General features: G+C 45.1%; 1 protein-coding gene across 1 annotated transcript; it reads left to right on the plus strand.

Annotated features, from left to right (window-relative positions):
* Window positions 1–8,128: 8,128 nt before the first annotated feature.
* On the plus strand, window positions 8,129–23,309 carry LOC149362824 (3 beta-hydroxysteroid dehydrogenase type 7-like). The gene is made up of 6 exons (XM_089568386.1): window positions 8,129–8,187; window positions 9,810–9,958; window positions 18,592–18,756; window positions 20,207–20,395; window positions 21,463–21,599; window positions 22,206–23,309. The coding sequence occupies exons 1-6, from the start codon at window positions 8,129–8,131 to the stop codon at window positions 22,614–22,616; spliced, it is 1,110 nt and encodes a 369-aa protein (XP_089424512.1). The 3' UTR covers window positions 22,617–23,309.
* The last annotated feature ends 384 nt before the right edge of the window (window positions 23,310–23,693 follow it).

Raw genomic sequence — 23,693 nt, forward strand, 5'->3', positions numbered from 1 at the left:
TAGAGAAATGCCACCCCTTGTGAAGACCGTTTGCTGCAACCTTTGTTTCTTATGCTCGAAGCAATTTGTTGATCGATGGTGTAAGGAGGTTACAGGTGTCATGAATAGTTTACTGTTTTCATGTTGGGTTCTGGTCAACATTGCTGCTTGCGGGAGTTTTTCTGAGAAAGATGCAAGGTACTGCATTGATACTACATCAAGTATACTCGTCTTCCCTTTCGTCTGCTCGGCTGCAACTTGTCTTCATCTGCACTTACGTTTGTAATGTCTTCTTCATTCAAGAATCAACACCATAGACGCTGCCGCTCTTTTTATTCTTGATTGTTGCATCACTTGTATTCAGGTTTTCCGAATAAAGCCCTTTCTCATCGATGCATCGGTGGGAGCACAACCCGTCACTGCTTTTATAAAGGCTCAATTTACACTGGCCTCTCATCAAATCGCTAAACGCTGAAACTGTATATAGAGTCAATTGGTACGTCATTGTCATCTGAGCAGGTTGATATCTTTAGGTGAAACGCTGCTAATTACGTGATTCAATTGCGGCCAGCACATAAGCGCAGGCTTCAACCTCATTTTCCTCACGATGATTGATTAGGCTGCTAAAACCCGGTAAAGTGCACAGCCAAGTAAACATAATTAACTCCCACGTAAATATATCAACGTAACAGAGAATGGAAAGTAAAGGGAACATAACCACGGGGAACGATGAAGGCTTGTTCCATCTTAAGCCAAGCCACACAATGTTCCGGCACTGTGGTTCTTAAAATGATATCATAGATTAGTTATGAGTAGAGTTCAAGCACTGACAACACAGCAGGGACCCCACTTTAGGCTGCTTTTTTTCGAAACAAAAGCACAAAACAGCTCAAAAATTCTTGATTCTAGGGTAGAGATTCTCAGCAGAGGACTGTGGAGGGAAATTGTAGAGTATGAAACTGAGCTGTGCGTTTCATACGGCCATTTTATTTAAATACGTAGTCTGATCTGGATTATCCGAACGTAAATTTGCGCATACTTAAAAAGAGCTGTCAGAAGAGCAAGATGCGGAATGGTGCGAGTTATAATCTGGTCCTGTATTGTAGACGCACACAGAGACTACCACAAGAGCAAGACATGGTGAGCGCTATTTTTCAATGGAGCATCAAACATCGTTACGGCTGCACTTTAATTCATCTTCATATCACAAGAGCTTTTACAAAGGCTTCTGCTATGGATTTTCAATATGTTAGCTTGTCGTAGTGAATGTATCTATGTGTGTGCCACCTAGCCTTCCAGGAAAAGAGTAACTTTTCCTGACATAGTGGTCAGCGCACTTGTCAAATTATAGAGGAGTCCGTGAGCCCTCCGTACCACTGTGCTAAAAGGCATTGCTTAGGCAGTACAGCACTTGGACTTGCTGAGCTTTTTGCACTTTGCATTTTGTTCCCCTTTTTGATTCGCTTAGGTTAAACCAGTTGTAATGTACAGTTCTCGCCATGCTGCCGGTCTGTCGTCGCCTTCCTTTGTTTTATTTCTGGCAGTCAAAATAAACACATTTCTGAAAACATGGCTAAATTGACCTTCTCAGTAATGTTGCGAATGAACCTAGTGGGAGCTTAACTTACTTAGTGAGCTACTCTGGTTAGCACAGCAAGAAGGCATAAAAAAAACAGACAGAGCGCACCTCGTCGTTCCTCTAGCCTTCTTTCCTGCACTATGGCCGTCTTTTTTTTTCGAACCTTGTAAATGTGAGCAGCCGTGCAAGTCTATCATTTTCAAGGATCAAGCGGTATATGACCGAACGCCCATGCAGAAGCTCGTCCAACTTTCAAAGGCACAGGAACGTCTAACCAAGTAAGACGTGTTTACCGCTGCCCCAAGGACGAGCTACTAGCGCCGAAACAACAAGCGCCGTCATATCTTTTCGCTGGATCTGATCGGGACGTTTCTTCCATATTTGTAGCTTTCTGGAGCCGAGCAGACTCGTCCGCCGCTGAGGTGCGTTCAACCCTTGAAAAGCGCCTCTTCGCCTACCCCTCCGCTCCCGCCAGAGGAGGCGCTTACTATTCGGCTCTCCTATAACGCAAAAAAAAAAAAAAACGCAGGAGAGGGAAAAAGCTGTGAAGGTGCTTTTGCATGCGCGTCCGGAGCTACTTTGGCGGCCGGATGAATGTCTGAGGGACATGACTGGCCTTTACAACGGACATCTCCGCCTCTTTTTTTTTTGTTTTCAGGACTTGAAGACGAAGCAATCAGATTGGTGTCTCTTATGCCGTGCGCACAGTACGAGCTTCAGATTGTCACGTCAGACGCGCGAAGGTGCGGCAAGGCACGAGTGGAACGTTCGTCACACGCTACTGTTTGCTCCAGCGTCAGTCCTTTGGCTACATGTCTCAAAGCAGGATAGAAACGAGAGATCTTGTCGCGACCGCGAGCCAAAATTTCCGCAATGCCCAATTGCACACCCCTGAAAGCTATCCGTGGCCGTCAGGCCTTTGTCGCTAAGAAGATACGCAAGAAAACTTTGTCTTGAGGATTTAGTAGGTTTGTTCGGATTATATTTCTGTGTACGTGCTTGCGGAAACTCGGAACACACCAGAGCTGAAGACGATTGAAATGCTTTAGAAAAAAAAACAGGATACGCGACGTGAATAATTTAAGAATCTAAATAAACAGTTGCGTCATATTGGAAGTACGGCGCATAATGCCGTATATCCAACATGACACAACTATTTGCAGGTTTATATGTAGCACACGCAGCTCAATGGCGCATAAGCACCATATCGCCGCATGCTCCAGTCGCTAATCGGCATGCGCCAAGCAGGCCTTTAAGAAGCTCGAGATGTATTATTAGCATGGTTAGTTTGTGTAAAAGCAATGAGCCACAGATTTTTTCAAATGCATCATTGATGTCATGACATCTGTAGAAAACCAGCGACCAAGTTCACATATATATTGCTAGCAGACGTCAAAAGGTGGGTTATGCAAAAGTGGTACTTATTAATTTGGCCTTCTAGTCAAAAAGCTGTAAGCGGTAGACAAATTAACCAGGTGTGTATAGATTGCGCTTAATTTTTTTTTCGGCGTACTTCTACAACAGAAATATGTGCAATTTGAATGGTCGGGAGTGCTTCTAGATTTTTAAATCGGGAATATTTTTTGTTATGTTAGTCAGTAGGATGAAAGCCAAAGTCTTACGGCTCGGCCAAACACGATGCGATCTAAAGGAGTAAAGTTCGATGAATATCGGGAAGCTGGTCGTTTGGCGCGGCAGGGGTGAATAATTTCGCAAACACGTTATGTAAAATGTGAGCTCAAAGGTGACAAGGAACTGTTCGCAGGCCTGTGTTAATGGGGTCTGGCATTCGTTATTTATTCTTACAAGCTCCAAAAGCGCTTAGGTTGGTTTTCAGTAGAGTCTAGAGGGTTTTGCTGAAAAATGGGCATTCAGCTTCTCAGAAGCTTCTAAGTAATTTGTGGAGGAAGCTTGAATATTCGAACGAATGCTAGAAAGTAAGCTACAGATCAAAGCAAAGTAAGCTACGTAAGCAACAAACCTCAAACATGCTGTCCGCTGGCTTTCAGAATATTGTTACGAGGTGGTAACCCTAGGAGAAGGACGACATGATGACAGATGATAATATGATTTAATGGCTGTGGGCCTAGCGCGAGCGCTCCGTCCCGTGCCACTGCCCTCTTCTTTGTCTTCGTAACAATATGATCCAGTGTTCCGTACGAACCTTACTCGCTCCCCTTTATTGCTTTCGGGTAATTTACCATCATCGTTCAGTGCAGGACATGACCTTCTCTCGCATCCCTCCAAGTAAACCTGTCGTGTGCCGAGTATGGTCACCTTATACTCGCGCACTTCCTATCTCATCTGCCCACCTGACTTTCTGCCGTCCCCTGCTGCCGTCTCCGCCGCATCGCGTACACTCCATCAAAACTGGGGAAACGTACCATCTAAAACTGTGTTGCACCAAAAGGAAACTAAACGCGATTTCTACCCCCGACAATGGCGCCGGCGTCTGCTGCGGAGGCAAAAAATAGAGGAGAGTTGAATTCATGATCTTGTTCGTTTATGTCAAGAAAGGTTTCCAAACCCTTCTCTAGTGAATTCGGCGTGGAGGAAGACCAGGAGGCGTGCTTGTAGATTATGATGATAGAAGAGCATATATTTACAACATACATATACAGAGAGTAAAACTGAAAACAGGAATGAATTTACAAGAAAAACGAACTTTGCGCTACTTCACTCATCGACCTAGCAGGTTAGAGCCTAAGTAGCACTGTTTTACATGCTAAGCATGGCTGGACTCCATTCGTTCACTTCGGTTTTTATACCTTTAATTAACAAAGAAATAGGGGCGGTCATCATTAGTGGCTCGCCCCAAGCATCCATTCTCCAGTCAAACATATTATGCGAAGTGGGACCTGCCCCTTGGGTTGGGCTCAGCCTCGAACCCAGGGTCTCGCTAAGAGCACAAACAAAATCAAAAACAAATACGCCACCACTCTCTCTTCGGTAAGGGCATGCACATCCTCTCCCGTCGGGGCTCTTCTTCCGACCTATCTCAAGCACACTACCGCCCCCTCTACACTCGCGTTGCAATTCGAGTTCTTGACACTGATGCGTACGCACCCGTCATCAGTGAGTGCCATCTGAAAGCAATAACTGACGCCTATAATAACGCCTATAACAACGCCTCTAACACTGCTACACAATCCACTACCGGCTTCTCTCCGTTTTTTCTGCTGTACTGCCGGCATCCGTCCGCTCCCATCGAAGCAATTCTTCCCTAGCGCCCTTCCGTATCTCAATGCACAACTGCCTCCGAAGCTGCCCAGCACGCCGAACACTGCTGCCAGATCACACGGCCGCTCGCGACAGCCACTCAGGGGCGCCATAATCACCGCTATGACGAAGATAAGCTTGCACCGGTCTTCCCACCCGGTTCACTGGTGTGGCTGTGGATAACTTCTAGCATTCCAGGCATCTCCAATAAACTTATTTCGAAATATCAAGGCCCTACCACGTCCTGGATCGCACATACCTAGTTAACTACACCACTGAGCCACTCACGCCGTATGCCATAGCCGCGAGACTTTGCGTGTTCAGCGCCTCAAGCCGTACTACGACCCGGTTGTATTGTCGGAGCCATGAGTCGCCAGGATCGCTCCTTTTCTCCCCGGGACTATTGTGAAGATGGACATTAGCCCAGCCGCAGTGCCATCGCTCCGAGGGCAGGACCATGCTCAACCTAACCGACGGCGGACCACCTCTGCATCACCGCTGCTTCCGTCGTCCTCAGCGTCACCAGGTAAACCACCCTTACCCCTATGTCTGCAATAACCATTTAAGGGGCTTTGTGCACAACTGTGCACTTCGAGAACTCTCACGTCGATCTCAGAGTGCGCTATATCTAGCTCTAATTTTATCATCCCCAGCAAAGTTAGCATCCATCTTCGAAATAGAATGCGTTGCTTACAAATTAGAAAAAGTAGAAAAAATACTTCACACATTGATCAACTTGGTAGCACGTCTTCCGCCACTTTTTTGTTGAAAAATTTTGCTACGAGTACAATTTGTCTATTTTTTTCTTGAATTCTCGTTTCATATGCATCTTCGAAAAAAAAAGGATTCCGTGACCCGTGATCCCCCGCCGTGGGTATGTGCATTAAGCCTGAGGGCAACATCATCATAGAATTTTTGTATCCTGGTGTTTTAAAGGGACAGTCTACTATCAGAGACGAGTATAAAAAACTCGGTTATGTTCTGGTAGACCTGACCCCGTGGTGGTAATAACAAGGGCAGAACTCGCGGTTTAGGCAGGTATTCGCATTTGTAATTTGCAAAGGAAATTAGGTATGAGTGGATGGTAGCGCCACGCTGTTCTCTGCCGTTGCGGTTAACATAGTAGCCTCATCGAGGAAATATACTGTATTTCATGGCTTTGCCGCAGCTTCAAGAAGATGGTTGTTTTTGTTCGCATCAACTTCAGGCAGCCTTACTTTGAGCTCTTTGAATAAATTACAGCTTCTTTTACAGTTGAACCTTGCTTGACCAATTCTTAAAGTGTTCTCAACAAAGAAATTGCCCAACCGACGCAGCCACTATACTTGCAGCGGCAGTGTCGTCGGCACTGCTGCTGTATGTAAAAGCGGTTGCTGGCATCTGTGATATGTACCACCTGTAATATTTTGTTCATCGTATATTTAAAGCCACCTTAGTGCTCTCAACAATAGCTTTAATCAAAGCTGGGCAATTTGATTACTATTACTCTCATTATTACCAATGCACGCCGTCTAGCCGACACTGCGGTCATCGTGTCCTTAGAGTCGCATAGTCTCTTTATTTGCTATATTTCCTATCCCCATTGTGGGAGTTCGCAGACGCCGTCTACTATGGGAAAGCGCGACTACCATATGGAAAATGTTAGGTTTCAGAATGTCCTCCTGTATTTCTCAGTGCCACTGCCGGATGTTTATTTATTTGGAAGGGGGGTTTTCAGTTGACGCAAAAAAAAAAATTGGTCAATAAAAGTCAGCAGGCTGTCCGTTTATCTTGAAACAGAACTCACAGAAAAGAAAAAAGGCTGATGTATACAACAGTAGGAAACAGGAGCGCACTAGCAGCTGAAGCGAAATCTGAAAAATATTTTCCCTCGGGGCGCATGTGCATATGCTTTCTTCATGGGTTCGCGATTTTTTTTTTTTTGCTGCCAAATAGAATGCGCCAACAAAAGCTTCCGCAATGTTCCAAACAGCAAAAAAAGCTCGAATAAATTATTCCGGAGACCTCCACAACGGCACCACTTTCTTCCTTTCTTATTTCACTCTCTCATTTAGCCCTTCCGCGACGGTGCGGTTCGGGCGCCAACCATGATATGTGAGGCAGCTGCTGCGTCATCTCCTGTCCTCAAAAACGAATGTAATCTATAATTACAGAAAAAAGACATAGGTTTCACCATTTTTTTTTTCGTACAGTACGTGCTCAAATTTGCAATTGCCCTAAATCGCAAAGCTGATGTCTTCCACCTGATGTGAAAGAGGGCTTTCCTCCCCCGACTAAAAAAAAGAACTACTACACTGCTGCATTTTTTGAAAACATATGGGTCATTATATTGTGCAGACATTTGCCCCTAATATGTAAGTATTCAAATGGAAAAAAATGGTCATGGGACCTCGATTACCGTCCTAATCTAACTGCAGCCATTAGTTCTTGTGTAGAAATAAAAATTTTTGAGATTTGCTGTGATCCTTAGCAAGATATCGTTCTGTATAGCTGAAAAATCATTTGCACTGTTGTATTATAATGCAGTGGGGTTTCTGGATGCTGGGTATGGAGCATGACTACTGTTCAATGTGGAGAAATAATAAAACAAAGAAACAATTACTTGACGATGTAGTGTGCAGATTCGGAGCTTTCGTTAACTCCTCAATTCTGTATCGTGCAAGGTTCCCAGATCTCGGGCCTTGTAGACAAGAAAGGCAGTGTAGGAGCATGTAGTGTCCGGCCTAGACCGCTGTAGCCTGCATGATGCGCCTTCATGCCTTCCCGAACAGAAAACAAATGGTTAGAGCCCTGAGTGAGCCTGTGACGAGCATTTGTCATAAAAATCAAGTATAGAATATATGAATCAATCAGTCACAGGATCATGGTTAGAGACCCAGTTAATCATGTCATCCGAAGTCAGCAAGCAGTTATTTCTTCCTTAATCCAGTGCATCGAGCTGAGGGATAGCATGTGGTTTGATTTTCGTTATCGCTCCACGAACGTTTGCGCACAAAGGGGTCGTACTTCGCTCCAACGTGACCTTTTTTGTGCTGTGGAAATATCTTACTGGGTGATGTTTCTCCGTTCAACGTCCTTCCCTCTCCACGAAAATATCTAAGTATACTTGGAAAAAGGACGCACCTGCGGTTAATCTCAACGCTAAACACTCGACTCTCATTGTATCACACCGACTGCCACAGAATACACATCTGTATCTCTCAATGCCGATGTCCCATGCGGCCCGGCGGCCTTCCAGATTACGTGGTCGCTACCATATCTTTCGTGCTGCCTGCCAGTGCAACTCTGTCAGCTCTAAATACGGTACCGTTGAAGCTGGTGTCTCGAAAGAATTGACCTCAAGGCAAAGAGATGGACACGAGTAGCTACAAAAACAAAACGACATCATCGGCTCTTCAAGACGGCGACGGGTAAGGAACTAACGTTATTTTACCCCAAATAATGCCCCTCTGCAATTCCCACCTGTTGCTGAAAGAAGACTTAGAATTGAGCGAACCACAAATATCAATTTTTTAAACCGAAAGTTGGTTATTCAAAACGCTTCATAATGCAAGCATTTCTACTAAGTACTTCATCGATCACTTATGGGTCTTCCTGGATAATAATTATTTCGCCACGAATGGCATAGTTTTCGGGACGCTTTGACACCACCACTCTGCTCTTGTAAACGGTTCACATGCTTGCTAATATAACCGACGAATGTGGGAAAACCGATTTTATTCTTTCAAGTATCCGGCTATCAGGTGTCGCATTCGAACTTGGTATACAAGCTTAAGTGTGTTCTAGGAAGTGATCAATTATTGCAGTGGCTCGAGTTGCATTTAACAGATCGCACGTATAGTTTGTAACGACGAACGGTCTCAAGTCGCCAAATACGCTTATTCTTTCCGGAGCCCAAGAACTCCGTTATCGCCTCCTTTTCTTGGTGCTCATAACGACTCAGAAGATGCGTCATGGAGTTCGCGTCATGCGGGTGTTTGCCTCATGAAGGCGTTCAAACGAGAGCAATTAGTGTCAAATTTTGTGTTCTCTTGCAGCCGTGGTCTATAAGTGGTTGTGGCGCTCGGCAGCTGACCCGAAAAACGCAGGTTCGATCCCGGTCACTGAGAACGAATTTCGATAGAGGCAAAATTCTAGAGGCCCGTGTACTGTACGATGTCAGTGCGCGTTAAAGATTCACAGGTGGTCGAAAATTTCCGAAGCCCTTGACTACGGCGTCTCTCATAGCCTTAGTCGCTTTGGGACGTTAAACCCCATAAACCAAACCAAACCAAACCACAAACTCTGTTATCCAAGCGCCCACGAAAATATTCGTTCATTACTACCACACAAAATTAGTTTAACAAGATTTGTTTTTAATGGGGTCGTGGTCCTGGAATATTACTGCACTTTTAAAATTTAACATGAATTTTAGGATATGACCATAAATCCGTTAATTGCTTCTCCTGGTGCCTAGTGTATTATTTCGTTTTTATTATTATTGGAATGGTATTTCATAATTTCTACTCGTGGAAGATGAGCGTTCCTTCTTGTTCTTTGCTATTACTCAAAGTTCTTTTCGTACGGTGAAATTCTGAGGGGTTCCAGTGTTCTTGTTCTAGTTTGTATGCAAACAGTTCCAACTATTTTGCTCCAACATCATGTCCACTCTTTCGCTGATCAGCGATAACTGTATCAAATATATTAATAAATTCACCTTAACATCTATGATACCAGAAAAGTGAATTCGCTAGGCGGATTTACATGGTGCCACTTCGTCGCGGCTTGGTGCAGCGTATTATGATGCGAGTTCGGACAGAAATCTCGGCCAATCAGAGTCCGACTATTTGTGCCGCTTGCACATCTGTCGTTGTGATGACAGCACCGAAGCATGGTTCCCTCTCCCCTCTAAGAATTCGCGTGTGATTCAAAGGAAACGTGAGAGTAGGTTTCCGATAAACATTTTAACCCTATTTCGCCGCTGTTAGCCAGCAAATTGAGCTGGGAGAAATCTCAGGCTCAAATAGCTGGAGTACTAAATCTCTCCACGCAGCGTCGACAATTCCCACCGACCCGTCAAGATCGTCGTAGTGACCGGGTCGAGTGGTATGGTGGGCCACCACGTGGTGCGAGAACTGCAGGACCACCCGAGCGTGGAAGAAGTGCGCCTCTTCGACGTCAGGCCGTTCGAGAACACACTGGGTAAATAACTTGCAGCGCTGTTCGCCGACTGACTCAACTCCCACACACAAAACACGTCCATCGCAGCTTCTAGTTTAAGAAGCGCTCCCCCGCTCACATCACCAATGTCGGTCCCACGAAATGTCCCATTTCCAACCACTTTAATCAGGTGAGAGTAGGGAAAGAACGGGCTTCTTGGCATATGCATAAAAAAGTAACCAATAGTCGCTGAAACCAAGGAAAGCACAGATGGATATTTTTCTTTGTTTCGCAGCGTACGGGTGCTCACCAGCACTTCCCCACCTTAGAGCGGCCTGTTGTATACCGGGTGGCAAGAAGAACATGACAGAACGGCAAGGGCGGTAGCCGAGTGAGGTTCCTCGTATGCCACCTGCATGGCATCGAGTGTTGCAAAAAATTTGTTTTCAGCATTCGCCACGCGCTCGGAGGAGGGCAGCACAACGGACATAATAAGATATATACTTTTTAGGTATATATTTTATTTATATACTTTTTATATTTGTTTACCAGACATTTCTGCGGTTGCTCAGCTTAACTAAGCAATGCGTCGCGAAGCGGCCTTGCATCATATGGTACAGGAGTCGTTATTATGAAAACTTTAAAACTTTACAGCTAGTTGTTGTTGGGAACGCATGTAGAAGACAGAAAACATACTTCCCATGTGTTCTGCTAAAGGTGTTGAGCCTATTACGGGGAAAGGCATCTACACATTCTCACTGTGTGAAAACAAACTGCGCTTGGCGCCGAAAGGCTTGCGCCATGAAAGCTCCCGCAAAATGACTTCTAGTATTCTTTTGCAGTGTAACGGGTCCTGCGAGGCGGTATGCAGCTCTTTTGTTTACGTGCTGCTATTGCTTGCGGGCTGCTGCAGTAGTTTAGAACATCAAGATATCAAGTGCGTACCTTATGAACTCGACACAGAAGCCTCAGATCGCTATTGAAATCGAGTGACGTTCAGAGGTGAAGAGGTTCCCGACCCACTACACAAAGCCATGCACTGCAGCGGTCTCATGGGGGCTCGAGACACCTTCCGCGTGTAGTGGTGAAGGACATTTTCTTCTACGTTGTTGAAGATATAGGCCTCTACATCACCACTATCAGCCGAACAACGCCGACTGCAGGGCAAAGCCCTCTCCTATATCTCTCAATAAACCTTGTCATCTGCACCCGAGGCTACTTTATACCGACAATGTTACTATCTTATCTGCCCGCCTGGTTTTCTGCCGCACCCTTACGCTTTTCTCCTCTTGGAATCCACTCAGTTGCCCTTAACGACCATCGATTATCTTGCCTTCGCATTGCATTCCCTGCCCATGCCCACTCCTTCTTTTTAATTTCATCTAGGACGTTATGGAGCCGTGCTTGTTTCTTGACCAGTTCTGCTCTCTTCCTGTCGATTAACGTTACATCTACCATATTCCTTTAATTCCATAGCTCGCTTTGCTTCCATTAGCTTAACTTCAAGGCTTTCTTCAGCCGCCACGTTCGTATACCCCATAGGTGACTACCGGCAAGATACAGCAGTTGTATACTTTTCTCCTGAGGTTTATTGGTAAACTGCCATTCACAGTCTGAGAGTGCCCGCCAAATGCGCTCCACCTTAGTCTTGTTATTCTAGTTATTTCACTCTCGTGGTCCGGGTATGCGGTCACTACCCTTACCCTTACTACTTCCAATGCTTCTTTTCCTATCGGGAACTGTTGTACCCTCCCAAAAACTATTGGAGATTACTTCACATTTCTTCATCTTCATTTCTATAGTCACCGTTATTCTCTGCCCTTCTAGGCTATCGATCATTCTTTGCAAGTCGTTCCCTGAGTTGTTCAACTAGGGGATGTCATCAGCGAACTGGAGACTACTACGGTGTTCTCCATAAACGTTTACTCCCAACTCTTGCAACTTAGTTCTCTGTATACCTCTTTCAGACAGGCGGTGAATACTACTGTGCCAGCCTGCCGCACACCCTTCCTGACTGTTAATTTATGACTTTCCTCATGGAAAAATGTGGCGGCTCTTTAGCTTCTACATATGGGGATGTTCAGAAATGAACGACAATCGAAGTCCTATGGCCATTTTTTATATTCAGTGAAACGTTTATATGTGACGGAAAAATGTGTCGGCACAAGGGTATGGTACTTAGTATTGCAATAAACGATGCGCTTTTTGAAAAAAATTGATATATCGCACGAGTTGGAAAACGTCGCTTTTGCAATATCGCGAACTCTCTAGTTTGGATCCCCGCGGAAACCAAAATGAAATTTGTGGAATGTGATCATTTTTACAGTAAATGCATAAATGCATGCAGACGTTTCTATTGCCAACAATGAAAAAATATTTTATCTCCTACTATTTTGCAGGAAAAAAAATCGCAAAACATTTGTGAAAAAGTACGCCATTCCAATAAGGGCTGTTTTTAGGACAATAATGGGCTAAGAAGGAGCAAGTACCTGAGTTGAAATTTTTCCCAGTAATATTTTCTCCTTTTTACTACAGACGGAAAAATGTTTACTTCTAGAAGGAGCTGATTATTTTTAGTTAGGCGTTAGAGTCATCTAGAATTCAAAAAATCGAAAAAAAGCGAAATTTAATTGACGGGGATTTCAAAAAAATAAATTATCTGTTTTCCTTTCAAATTTCGCTGAGAGACCATTAGTACTTGGCAATTACTGAGGAAGAAAAATTTTTCGCATTATATAGGCACAGCATGTTTCGTTCAACTATAATTACTTGATATTTTCTGTTAAAAAGACCGGCTGTCATGAATTGAAATTCGACCTAAGCGCATGTGGTCGCGTTTTAGTTAGAACAATGTAAAATGTCATAAAATTAACTGGAATCGTGTTTTGCTTGTAAGTAAGTTAGTAAGTAAAATACCGATGGTTCCTCATGGAAATTTGAAGGAAAATCGGAGAAGATACTTTTCAAACCTTCGTCAAAGTTCGCCTTTTTTGGAATTTTTAAAATTTTACCTGATTTTAAAAACATGTATTTAGAAAAAGTTAGAAACATATTAAAAAAATTTGAACGTAAGGTTTTTACTCGTTCGTGCCCCATTATCGCACTAAACACTGCCCTTAGTGGAATGCCTTACTTTTTCAACAATTGTCGCGGCTTTTTTTGCGAAGTTATTGCAGTAAAAAAATATTTCTACATCGTTTCCAACAGATAAGTTTTCATAGAATTATTTTAAAAATAAACAGGTTCCACGAACTTTTTTTTTCTTTCTGCGGGGATTCAAATTAGCGATTTTGCGAAATCGCAAAAGGGACGCTTTTCACCTCCTGTCATATGCAAATTTTTTTTTTTTTTGAAACTACAGCGTTTCTTGTTAACTAAATACTATTCCCTTGTGTCGACTCATATGCCCAACACATGTAATAACTTCATTGAAAACAAAAAAAAAATGGTCATGAGACCTCTAATCCTGTTATGTGAATACATCCAAGTATTTTAAAACGCCTTCAAGCGTGTCAATTCTGCACCCTGTGTTGCTGCACCCAGATGCTAGTCTACTGGTTCTGTTTCGGCAGCAAGCGTTTGGGCTGATACGGCTGTGAAAAAGTGGAGCACGGCACTAGGCTTTGGCCAAAGCCTCAAAAGACCTGTGAAAGCCCGAAATTAATCACTTGAGACTTAAAAACTTTACCGCGCTTGACATCGGAAAAGTCCACTAAGCTCTCCGCCTCATCGACCCAACGAATAGTTCGCATTAATACTTGTCTTTGGTCTTTTTATTCTTACTGTTTAAAACTACCAAATTTAATGCTCCTGCGGCATCGCAGGTCGCTGTCAGATTGGGTACTTGCATGGAGATCTTGTTATAAGTTGTCCAAATCCAGAGCGCGGGCTTTTGTTTACAGCCCGTTTTGAGCGGGCGTTATCTCTTACCAGCGGTGTTTCGAAAAACTAACATTTTTGCAATGTTTTATTAAATATAGAAAGGCAAAAAATTAAATAAGTACGCAAATGTTAACTACCATGGCAGTGACACGATGCACCAAGCACCCTTCACTATCTCGCGTGCAGTCATTTCGAAGGATTTCCCATGCAAATACGATAACGCGCGCATGGCAACGCGCTTATGCTGCTCTAGGTTCACGATTCTATCAGGCTCACGCTTAAATTTGTGGCATGCTCCACAGTTTCTGTGCGCACGTGAAACTGCTCGAGGTGTAATTGTTTTTTTTTTTTCGTGGTAAGTAATCGGCTTCACTGTAAGCGCTCTAATGTGAGGTGACTTTCAGTGACCGTCTGGCAAGGACTGCGAGAAAGGAACAGGCAGCCAGCACGGGAGCCGTTATACAGATGCTTCGTTTCGAATATGGTAAGCGAAAACCGCGCGCCTCGGAGCGAAGTTCAACAGTAGAACTACGACGGCATATGTTGTACACGGACAGTCAGCGAGCGTCGTCCGCTCGAATGGCTGTACATTGCCTAATCGAAACGGTATGCAGGAGCGTAAGTTGTCCTTTTTTTGCATTCCTTATTTGGCCTTCGATGGTTGTGTTACTACACACGGGGGCAGCTGTCTGTGGCTATGCAGTGGAAGCTACGAGGGCGAGGCGCAAGGCTTTCATAAGCGCGCGCTTATCACGCGCTCACGAGGGCATAGCCACAGAAAGCTGTCCCCGAGTGTAATCGCCCCATACCTTAACTTGTCAGCAATGTGGTCTCGCTGCGCATGCAGACGCAACTGAAAGCAACGGAAAGGACGCCGTCATGGTCTCGGCGGAGAAACAGCTTGTTCATGCGGTTATGTGGCGGATTTTGTATTCACAAGCTTCATTAGACAAAACCTTTCTTTCTAGATTGGTTATCTGGCCCTGGCGAACGAGTTTGTTGCGTTTGCCCGTTGGGAAAAGGGTGAATGGCGAACAGGCGTGAACTGGGGCAGTCCATGGCCAGTTAGGGGTTCTGAAGCTCGTAAACGATTTCATGAACATCTTTCAGTCTCTGTCGCAATTATTGCAATCCACAAGACAATATGTATTTCGTCTGCCTTTCTGCAACTGCTTATAAAGCATATATTCGGCATTCACCCGCTGTATCACCACTGCTGCGTCGCCGCGTATACGTGTGCGACTTGCGAAGCCCATTACGAAGTCGAGCGTTACGAGTGCGCCTGTGGCGTCACCTGGTTTCAAACGGAAGAACTGCGTGCTTGAAGGCTTGCTTGAAGGCACGCTTGAATGCGGTCCGCTGAACAGTAGTATTTACAGAAGTCAGTCTGGTCATTTGGCTGGCTGAAGTCTAAGATTGCTCTTATTCTATTATAGATCACATTTGTAAATATATCGTAGGTACCTGACAGTGTGCTGATAAATTTGTTGTTTTTCAAGTTCTTCACGTCCTCTTTCCTATGAATTAAGATGATGTTTGCGTTCTTCCGAGATTCTGGTAGGCTCGAGGTCATGAAGCAATGTATTACAGGGTGCAAGCTTCCGAAGTAGATAGCCAACGTCCTTCAACAAATCTGCCGTTACTTGATCCCCGTCAGCCGCTTTCCTCCTGCATTTGCGTTGTTTTTAAGGCTTTCTTTACTTCCTCTTTCATTACTAGCGGGATGTCCGATTCCTTGACACCATTATCTCCGTATTGCCGTCCTGATTACCTGGCTACTGTACAGATCTATGTACAATTCTGCGGGTGTTTTAACTATCTTATCCACAACGGCAATGACGTTCCCACCTAGTACATCTGTTTTCCTTCTATGTTTCCATTCCTCTGGGCCGCTTTTGTGCTACTTAAGTTCTATAAATGATGCTCGATTATTTTCATATTGCGCTTCTTTTTGTCGCTTACTTTATTATCTTTCACGACTCTGCTAGCTCATTACTGTGAGCGTGCTCAGAGGAACTCATTCATTGGGTTTCTAATCATGCCTTGTCTCTTCTGAGGGAGCTGAGCGGTATCCTGTCTACGGGCCCTACATCTACTGCGCACATAGTTATGAAATTTTTTAGATCATCATTCATCGCTTGAAAACTAAGGCCTTTATCTCGCTTTAAGAGGAATATCGGTTATGCGGGAAGGTCCTGACTTCTCTATTTTCCCTCTTACCACTCATTCGTTAATGTGCGCCTTCTTTATATATTCCTCGTTTCGTCTTGAAATCTGGGTTAATTAAAGACATCACATTCCTAGAGTCAATGCATGTCACCTTGCGAAGCACTTCTATGTCCGGCATAATGACAGGATGCTTGAATAATATGAAGTCTCTTTCAATATTGATGTCCTAATTCAGGCTCTTGCAAGTGCAGTATTTGTTTTCCCTTTTGGGGAGGAAGGTATGCATGCTCCGTAAATTATTTCGTTCGGACAACTATACTAATAACACCCTTTCGGTGTTCTTAGAACCTGTTCCATAGTCCCCCACTGCCTGATTGTCTTGGAGCGATGGCAACAATGGCGTAGAGGTACAACATTGGTGCAATGTTTAGGGAAAACCCCCAAGGTGGAGTAGATTTGTAATAATGGAGTGATTACTCATTTATATTTACCCAAGCGCGGCCACATGGCTACCGAGGGAATCTATACAGCTTCCAAGATGCTTCGTACTTAAAGAATTCGTCCTGCTCTAGGGATCGAACCCGGGACCACCGCTTCACGGGGGCAGTCTCTCTACCAACTGAACTGACCGGGACAACTAGCATATAGTAGAGCGCAAGCGAACTCGAAGTGGGCCTTGTAGGTTTCCCCTAAACACTGGAGCAACACGGTTCCCACTTCAAGTTCTTGATTAATTTCCCCCCCCCCCCCCCCCCCTAATGCTAGCTGTTCCGGCCGGTAAGCTCAGTTGATAGAGCGACTTCCCCGGTGCCCCGGTTAGACGGTGGTCCATGGTTCAAACCCCGGACCAGGGCGAATTTCGCTTTAACTACAAAGTTTTTGTGTAAGCTGTAACGCTTTCCTTTGCAGCCGTACGGCTGCACTTGGGTGGACGACAGTGGGTAATTACTCCAGTGGGTAATTTGCTCTCTAAGTTGTTGTGTTTTTCGTTGGATCATTTACTTCTTTATCATTTATCTTGAATTGGCGTTAAGCCTGGCAAAGCGTTGCTGGTCCGGGCACCCTCCCTCTTATTTTTATGTTGTTTTACCTTTTCTGAGAGAAGCAATAAAAGCGGGTAAATACTCCCTTATTGTAGAGGTACAGGATCCGTCTCTCATGCAAGGGGACCGCGGTTCCAATCCCTGTGTGGCCTCAATTATCCACTGCATATAAAAAATCCGATTTCCAAGAAAATACAAGCACCATGCCGAAAATGCGGCTGAATCCAGTTGACCAGAGGCGACAGCACACACTCGCCCCAGGCTTTGCCAATCAAGCGTAGAACTTAGCCACTACCCTATGTGAGTGCTACAATACAGAAACTAGTTGGGCGAATTGAAAAATATGCCTTCGAGACAGTGGCATCTTACAGCGGTAGAGAAGAGCAAATCAACTTTGGCGGGGCATGTAATTTGCGATTCACTGATGAAGTTGCCTTGCTAAGTCACTCAAGAGATGAGCGGCAATGCATGATGGGTGAGTTAGACAGGCAGAGCAGAACGGTTGGTCTTAAAATTAACAAGCAGAAAACGAAAGTAATGTTTAACAGTCTCGCAGGGGAATGGCAGTTCACAATTGATAGCTAGGTGCTTGAAGTTATAGGGGAATACGCCTCCTTAGGGCAGGCAGTGACCGCTGATCCGGATCATCAGAGGGAAATAACTAGAAGAATAGAATGGGGTGGAGCGCATATGGCAGGCTCTCTCAGATCATGTTTGGAAATTCACGAATATCTCTCAAGAGAAATGTATACAACAGCTGTATCTTACCGGTACTCACCTACGAGGCAGAAACGTGGAGGCTAACAAAGAGGGTTCAACTCAAGTTGACAACGGAGAGAGAGCTATGGAAAGAAAAATAAGTGTAACGTTAAGAGACCGCAAGAGGGCCAATCGGGTGAGAGAATAAACGCGGATTAATGACATGCTAATCGAAATCAAGGGGAAGAATTGGGCTTGGACAGGGCATGGAAGACATGACAATTGCTGGTCCTTAAGGGTAACTGAGTGGATTCCAAGAGAAGGCAAGCGCTGGAGGGGGCGCCAGAAAGTTAGGTGGGCGGATGAGATTAAGAAGTTTGTGGTTTGTGGGGATACGGTGGCCGCAGCTGGCAAAGGACAGGGTTAATTGGAGAGACATGGGAGAGGCCTTTTGTCCTGCAGTGGGCGTAGTCAGGCTGATGATGGTGATTAATTTAGAATGTAAATAAATTGCAGTCCCTTTCAGAAATAGAGAGGGTCTCAAAAGGATGAAAACGTAGCCGTTGGCGAAGGCCAGTACGGTTTGAAGATGTGACAGGAAAGCTGCGTAGTAAGGGCCGGCGCTGCTGGAGCTGCATAAGGCTTATTGGGGGTTCGCTAGAAAGTATATTCCCTTGGATTGAGCTTATCCTGGCTGATAATGACGATACTAATGGGGACCAGTTTCATGCGAGCGACGCGAAGCACTGTTCAGTGTATAGCTGTAGATCACTTACATTTAATGTAAAGGTGCTTCAGCGTTATTTCGTATTCCCACTTGTGTGCATGGCTCATGGCATCTGAAATTGCCTCATGCCCGTACATGCGTACTCCAATGCTCAGGGCACCCAATGTGCAAGAGGACCAGGCAGATTTTGGGCAGCGTATGTGATGTTCAAGCCGTGCGGGAGGCCGTACGAGGCGCCGATGCTGTGATCCACTGCGCGGCGGTATTGCCCGCTGCTGTCATCGAGGACGAAGCGGCGCTCGAGAGGGTCAACGTGCAGGGTATGTGCTGTCCGAGACGCGAAGTCTTAACCCGCGCAAGTTCAACAAACAGCTCCGAATGTGCATGCGCATCTGCTAACTGCATGAACTATCTCCCGAATTAGAAATATAGGAGAAAAACAGGTTCTTTTCCAATCGGTGGTATTCTGTAAGCATGATTTTTCTTTGTAACTGCATCTGTTTGGCCGCAACTTTGGAGGAAAATTGTGAACCTAAGCTGGAAAAATCATCGAGCACAGAAGGGACTTACCTTTGCAGCGCAGTTTCTTTTTAGCTTTTGGGCATGTAGTCGGTCCATAGGAGAAATAAACACTTCACTGCCGCCAGCGAAAGGTATTTAAATATTAATTTCTTTCCTTTTCAGAAGTGCGGCTATTATGAACTTGGCTGTTTGCAACACAACACGACTTTTGCAAGTAAAATGCAATACAAATTACTTTAGTTACAGTTTACGAGTAGTTGAGGGCCCATTTATGAAATGAGGCGCAGAACGTTCAAGCTACGATTATCACTGCTGCTCGAGAGACGATTTTCAACGCAGATGAAAGCCGGGCGGGTAGGCTCATATCTATAGATGACGGTGGCTTCCTGCCAAAAGACACATTTTTGTGGCCTAGGGATGCGAGCTGTCTAATATATTTTGCGAAGAACTACAAAAGAGATTTGGAAGCTGTAATTTTGTTACTGTTTTATGCCTCTCCGCGATTAAAGCCACAGGTGTACAGAGAGGTATTGGAAATATCAACTGACAAGCCAGACACTGATGAGCGCTCTCGCTCGGCACAATGACAAGATACGCAAGAGAACTTCGTGCAAGAGCGGGTGGCGCATTTTTGACTTCAGGATGCAATACAGAAGCACTCGTAAAAATGAATTAATAAACGTACTAATGAACGAGGAAGAACCACTGGATTAAATAAGGGGCTGCATAAAAATAAAAGGCGGGAAATGGCGCGAATTTATGTTGGAGCCGATGGGTCTCAGTCATCCGTCTTTCTCAAGTCAAAAGTGCGTGATAATAAATATCGACCTTAAATAATGCATGAAATAGACTACCACTAGTACCCTCCTAATAGGGTATCGTGAACACCATGAAGGACATATGCATGGCTGAGAGTATAAAAAAAACGCGAGATATCACTGAAAGTGGAAGTAGTCGCGTGGCTTAACGCTGTTTCCTGGTCATCTCTCTCAGATGCAAGGAGGTTAGACTGGATTTCTGAAGCATTTTTGTGCACACGGAAGGCAGAAGTTCCATCCAAAAAAGAACTTTCTCTGGTTTCCTGCCATCATGGGGCGCTCTTCTGGACCACTGTTTTTGCAAGAAGACTCGAGTAATTAACAAAAAATTACTAGGCCAAATACGAATGTGACCTGGCAGGCTTGGCTAACCTTTGTATCGGCACCCCTGTGGGCTAGCCTGAATTCTCATTTGTGACTTCTCCCACAGGTACTCAGAATGTAGCTGACGCTTGTCTGGAAGAGAACGTGGCGTACCTTGTTCAGACTGGAAGTGTGGTCGTAATTAGGAACAAGCAGTCTTCGGAGGGTAAATGGGCTTATGACAGCCCATATTCCGAAACAAAGGCACGAGCTGAGAAGATCATCGACGAAGCCCGTAAACGCTCCTTCAGGAATGGTAAGTTTTTCAGTGCATCGGAAGTCCATTGTGGTAGGGTTTATAAAATCACACAAAACTTAAGAATCTTTGATGGGCAATCCCTTCGGCAGAGTGATATGTATCGGGCCGTGCATCTTGCCATTGAAGACTGCTTGCAACATCCGTTTCCACTTGAACCGACTCGCATAGAAAATTGAGAGGTCGAAACTTTATTTATTGATATCCAGATATTGCAAGCCCAGTTGAGGGGGCTGTGGCAGGTTCGGGGATCATAGCTGCCAATAAAAATGCATTTTCAGAGGAATCAGGAAACAGCAGTGCGCTCTGAGACAGAGGAGACATAAACGGGATGCATAAATACTTGCGCTGGAGGAATACTTGTATACATATATTAAAGAACACTGCTGCACTTTGACACAACCAAAAAAAGATGGGTTGAGCTGTGTGCATGTACTACATAAAAGCACTGCCTGGGAGGCTCAGGGTCTCCTTGAAATGCAAGCATAGAAAGTTTGCTGAAGAATACAGTGATAGATGGGGAATACACAAGTACTTGGGGCAAAGAGTTGCATTCCCGAATTGGATATGGGAAAAAAATAATAACTAAACCTGCCCATGTGGAACCTATATTCCTCTAGGTGTTTCTTGTAATTGAGCCAGGTAGCTCTTGTTCCTGACAGAGACAGATAGATGTTGTTGTCAATTTTGAGTAGATTGTCGTAGAACTGTTGTAGAAATGTAAGTACATTGTTCAGAACCTGTCAATTCTTGGGACCGTTTAAAGCTTTATTAATGATGCAGTCATATGCAAGTATACGAAGAAGCGTAGGCATTATGTGCGAAATCATTAATGAAAAGTAAAAAGAGCATTGGAGCCATAACTGTACTTTATGAATGCAAGAAAACGCCTGTGATAGTCGGAGAGCTGGCCATCTAGAGATCCGTATTGGTATCTTGCTGTTTAGCTAGATAAAACTTGCTGTTTAGCGTCAGGAACTAGAAATGGTTCTGTTAAGGTGAGGCTTATTTGAGAAAATCGCCGTATGATGATTTGGATGCTCTAGGCCAGACATTCGTTCCTGCAGGGCTGCACGGTCTGAGAACTATTGTTGTTCGGCTGCCACCCATCTACGGAGAGTTGGATCGCCTATTCGTGTCGGGGCTCATAAGGTGGTCGAAAAGGATGTGCAACATTTTGTTCAGAATGGGACCTGGCTTTCAGGTAGGTTGTGCCGTACTTCGTTTCTGCATAATGCCGGATCTCATAGGCTAACTTCATGCAAAAAATTTTCTCTCTGGGCACACAGTTGCCATTTCTCAGAATTCAAAAGCATCAATCATTAAAACTCGACAGTATCTTAACTGCATATCCTATCAAGGGCAGTCAGGCAAACAAAATTCTCTTTGAGATCTGCGAGGTAACAGAATTCACAAAAATTTGTTTTTGCGCCTAGTTTACTGCAACCGCTAATCATATCAAGGATCAGAAATAATCAGATGCTGTGGAGACTTTGAAGACTGAATGTGTTGATGTGGTAATCTAACGTAACGTAAACGCACTGCGTACCACGAAACCGAATGTTCATAACTGCAGCGGCGTGAGAAACGTGTGGCTCTAAACCTAGCCGTAAAAAACTCACCTGACCGGTCTTGGTCAGCTGTCACGTCAAAATCAGCTTGGAAGGAGTTTGTACACCACAGCACGTCACACATGGGACTATTAGAGTTCATCTCCCTCTTAAAAGCTGTACACACATCCTTGCGCTCAACATTACGATGTATTCACGAGATGTTTTCTTTTTTTTTTCTTCATCGGACATCTGCGCAGTGCATCTACGCCGGAAACGCCGCCGCCGTTCAGGTTCGCGCCCTGGACGCACTTTCAGAGGACGCGACACTATCCGGCCGCTGCCTAGTAGCCTGCGACGACACTCCCTCGGACTTTGCCTCTTTCTTCGGTCCGCTCATCGAAGGACATCGGATCCGGATTTTGCCGATTTCTGTGCCCTACGCACTTATGATGGCGGTGGCTGTGAGCACTCGGGGCATCGCAACGCTACTCGCTCCTCTTACCCCCAGCGCCCGAGAAGCCCAGCTACTGAAACCGTCGGATGTCCGCTACGTGTACGGTGGTGCCGTGTTCGATGACACCGATTCCAGGAAAGCGCTCGAATGGCGTCCGAAGTACTCACCGCAAGAGTCAGCTCGCCTGGCTCGCTCGTTTTACGATGAACTGTGACGGCTGATTGGTAAGATACCATCAATAAGACAGATTGTACTAAGTCAAAGATAGTCGGTAAAGCTCGCAGAGCGTCTTCCATAAGTCTGTTAACTCACTATAAAAACTTATTACGCCACAGCAACCCCCCGCTTCAGGGGAAAGCTTTGCTGCTCCTCCGGCTGCTGTCAGCAAACACTATGGCCGCTGTTGGCCCACATTACCCACGGGTTAGATAACCATCGATCAGGGCAGAACTCTGCCTTCGGCCCACCCACTTGAATCTGCCATCTCGGCCTAGGTAGTTTATATTCCTGACGGTAGCAACGCATTGAACTTTTTTACGGGCAAAAGAGAATTACGACTCACCACAAAGAGCGCGAACTGACTCTTATTTTAAAGGGTTGTGTAGGTTTGCTTTCACACAGAGGGACACAAACTCTACCTGTTGGACACATAACATTAAGGAAGACTGATGCCACATTCGTCGCAAGCAGGTCTACATATATGCATGGTAGTGCAAGACAGCAAGGACGACAGTCTAGAAGGCAGGCCGAGCCCTCACTTTCAACTGAAGGTTTATTCACACAGAATGGAAATGGGCCTCGCTGCAGTTCGAGGCCCGCGGCGTCGCAAGGAACACATATGTTTTCGGCGACACGGAGCCGCTTGCACCCCTTTTGCTGCACTGCAGGAATTCGCAGAGGACTTGTAATTTCTCCTCTCCCGTTCCCTCGGTTTGACTCTGCGACGAGTGTTTCCGCGTGCTACAGTGCTGTGCAAATTTGATTGGTGCCAATACTGGGGAAATGTGCCTCGTGTTGGATTGGTCTCCACCTGATGGAGGGTTGGAACCTTAGGAGATTTAAGGGTGGTGCTGAGTGCGAAAGGACGTTCTGGGCCCTGTCGAAAAGGCTCATCCAGTCGCTCGATGCTATAAACTCTTAAAATTTGACTCTATTTTTTCGGTATGTAAAGAAGTGTCGTAAAGTGCCATTAAACTCGCTTGTTTTCGTTTTCCCAATCCACGAAGCTTCAGTCTTTCCTCAGCCCGAAGACTCAGCCCGAAGACTCAACACGCTACCAAACGGAGCCAGG

The sequence above is a fragment of the Amblyomma mixtum genome, chromosome 2, assembly GCF_055824585.1.
Source record: "Amblyomma mixtum isolate Tamu chromosome 2, ASM5582458v1, whole genome shotgun sequence".
Classification (NCBI taxonomy): Eukaryota; Metazoa; Arthropoda; class Arachnida; order Ixodida; family Ixodidae; genus Amblyomma; species Amblyomma mixtum.

Coding starts and splice junctions, on each gene's coding strand:
- LOC149362824 (XM_089568386.1), top strand. CDS start 8,129: ATGGACACGAGTAGCTACAAAAACAAAACGACATCATCGGCTCTTCAA. Junction 8,188..9,809: donor GCTCTTCAAGACGGCGACGG/GTAAGGAACTAA, acceptor CTCTCCACGCAG/CGTCGACAATTCCCACCGAC. Junction 20,396..21,462: donor TAAACGCTCCTTCAGGAATG/GTAAGTTTTTCA, acceptor TCGTTCCTGCAG/GGCTGCACGGTCTGAGAACT.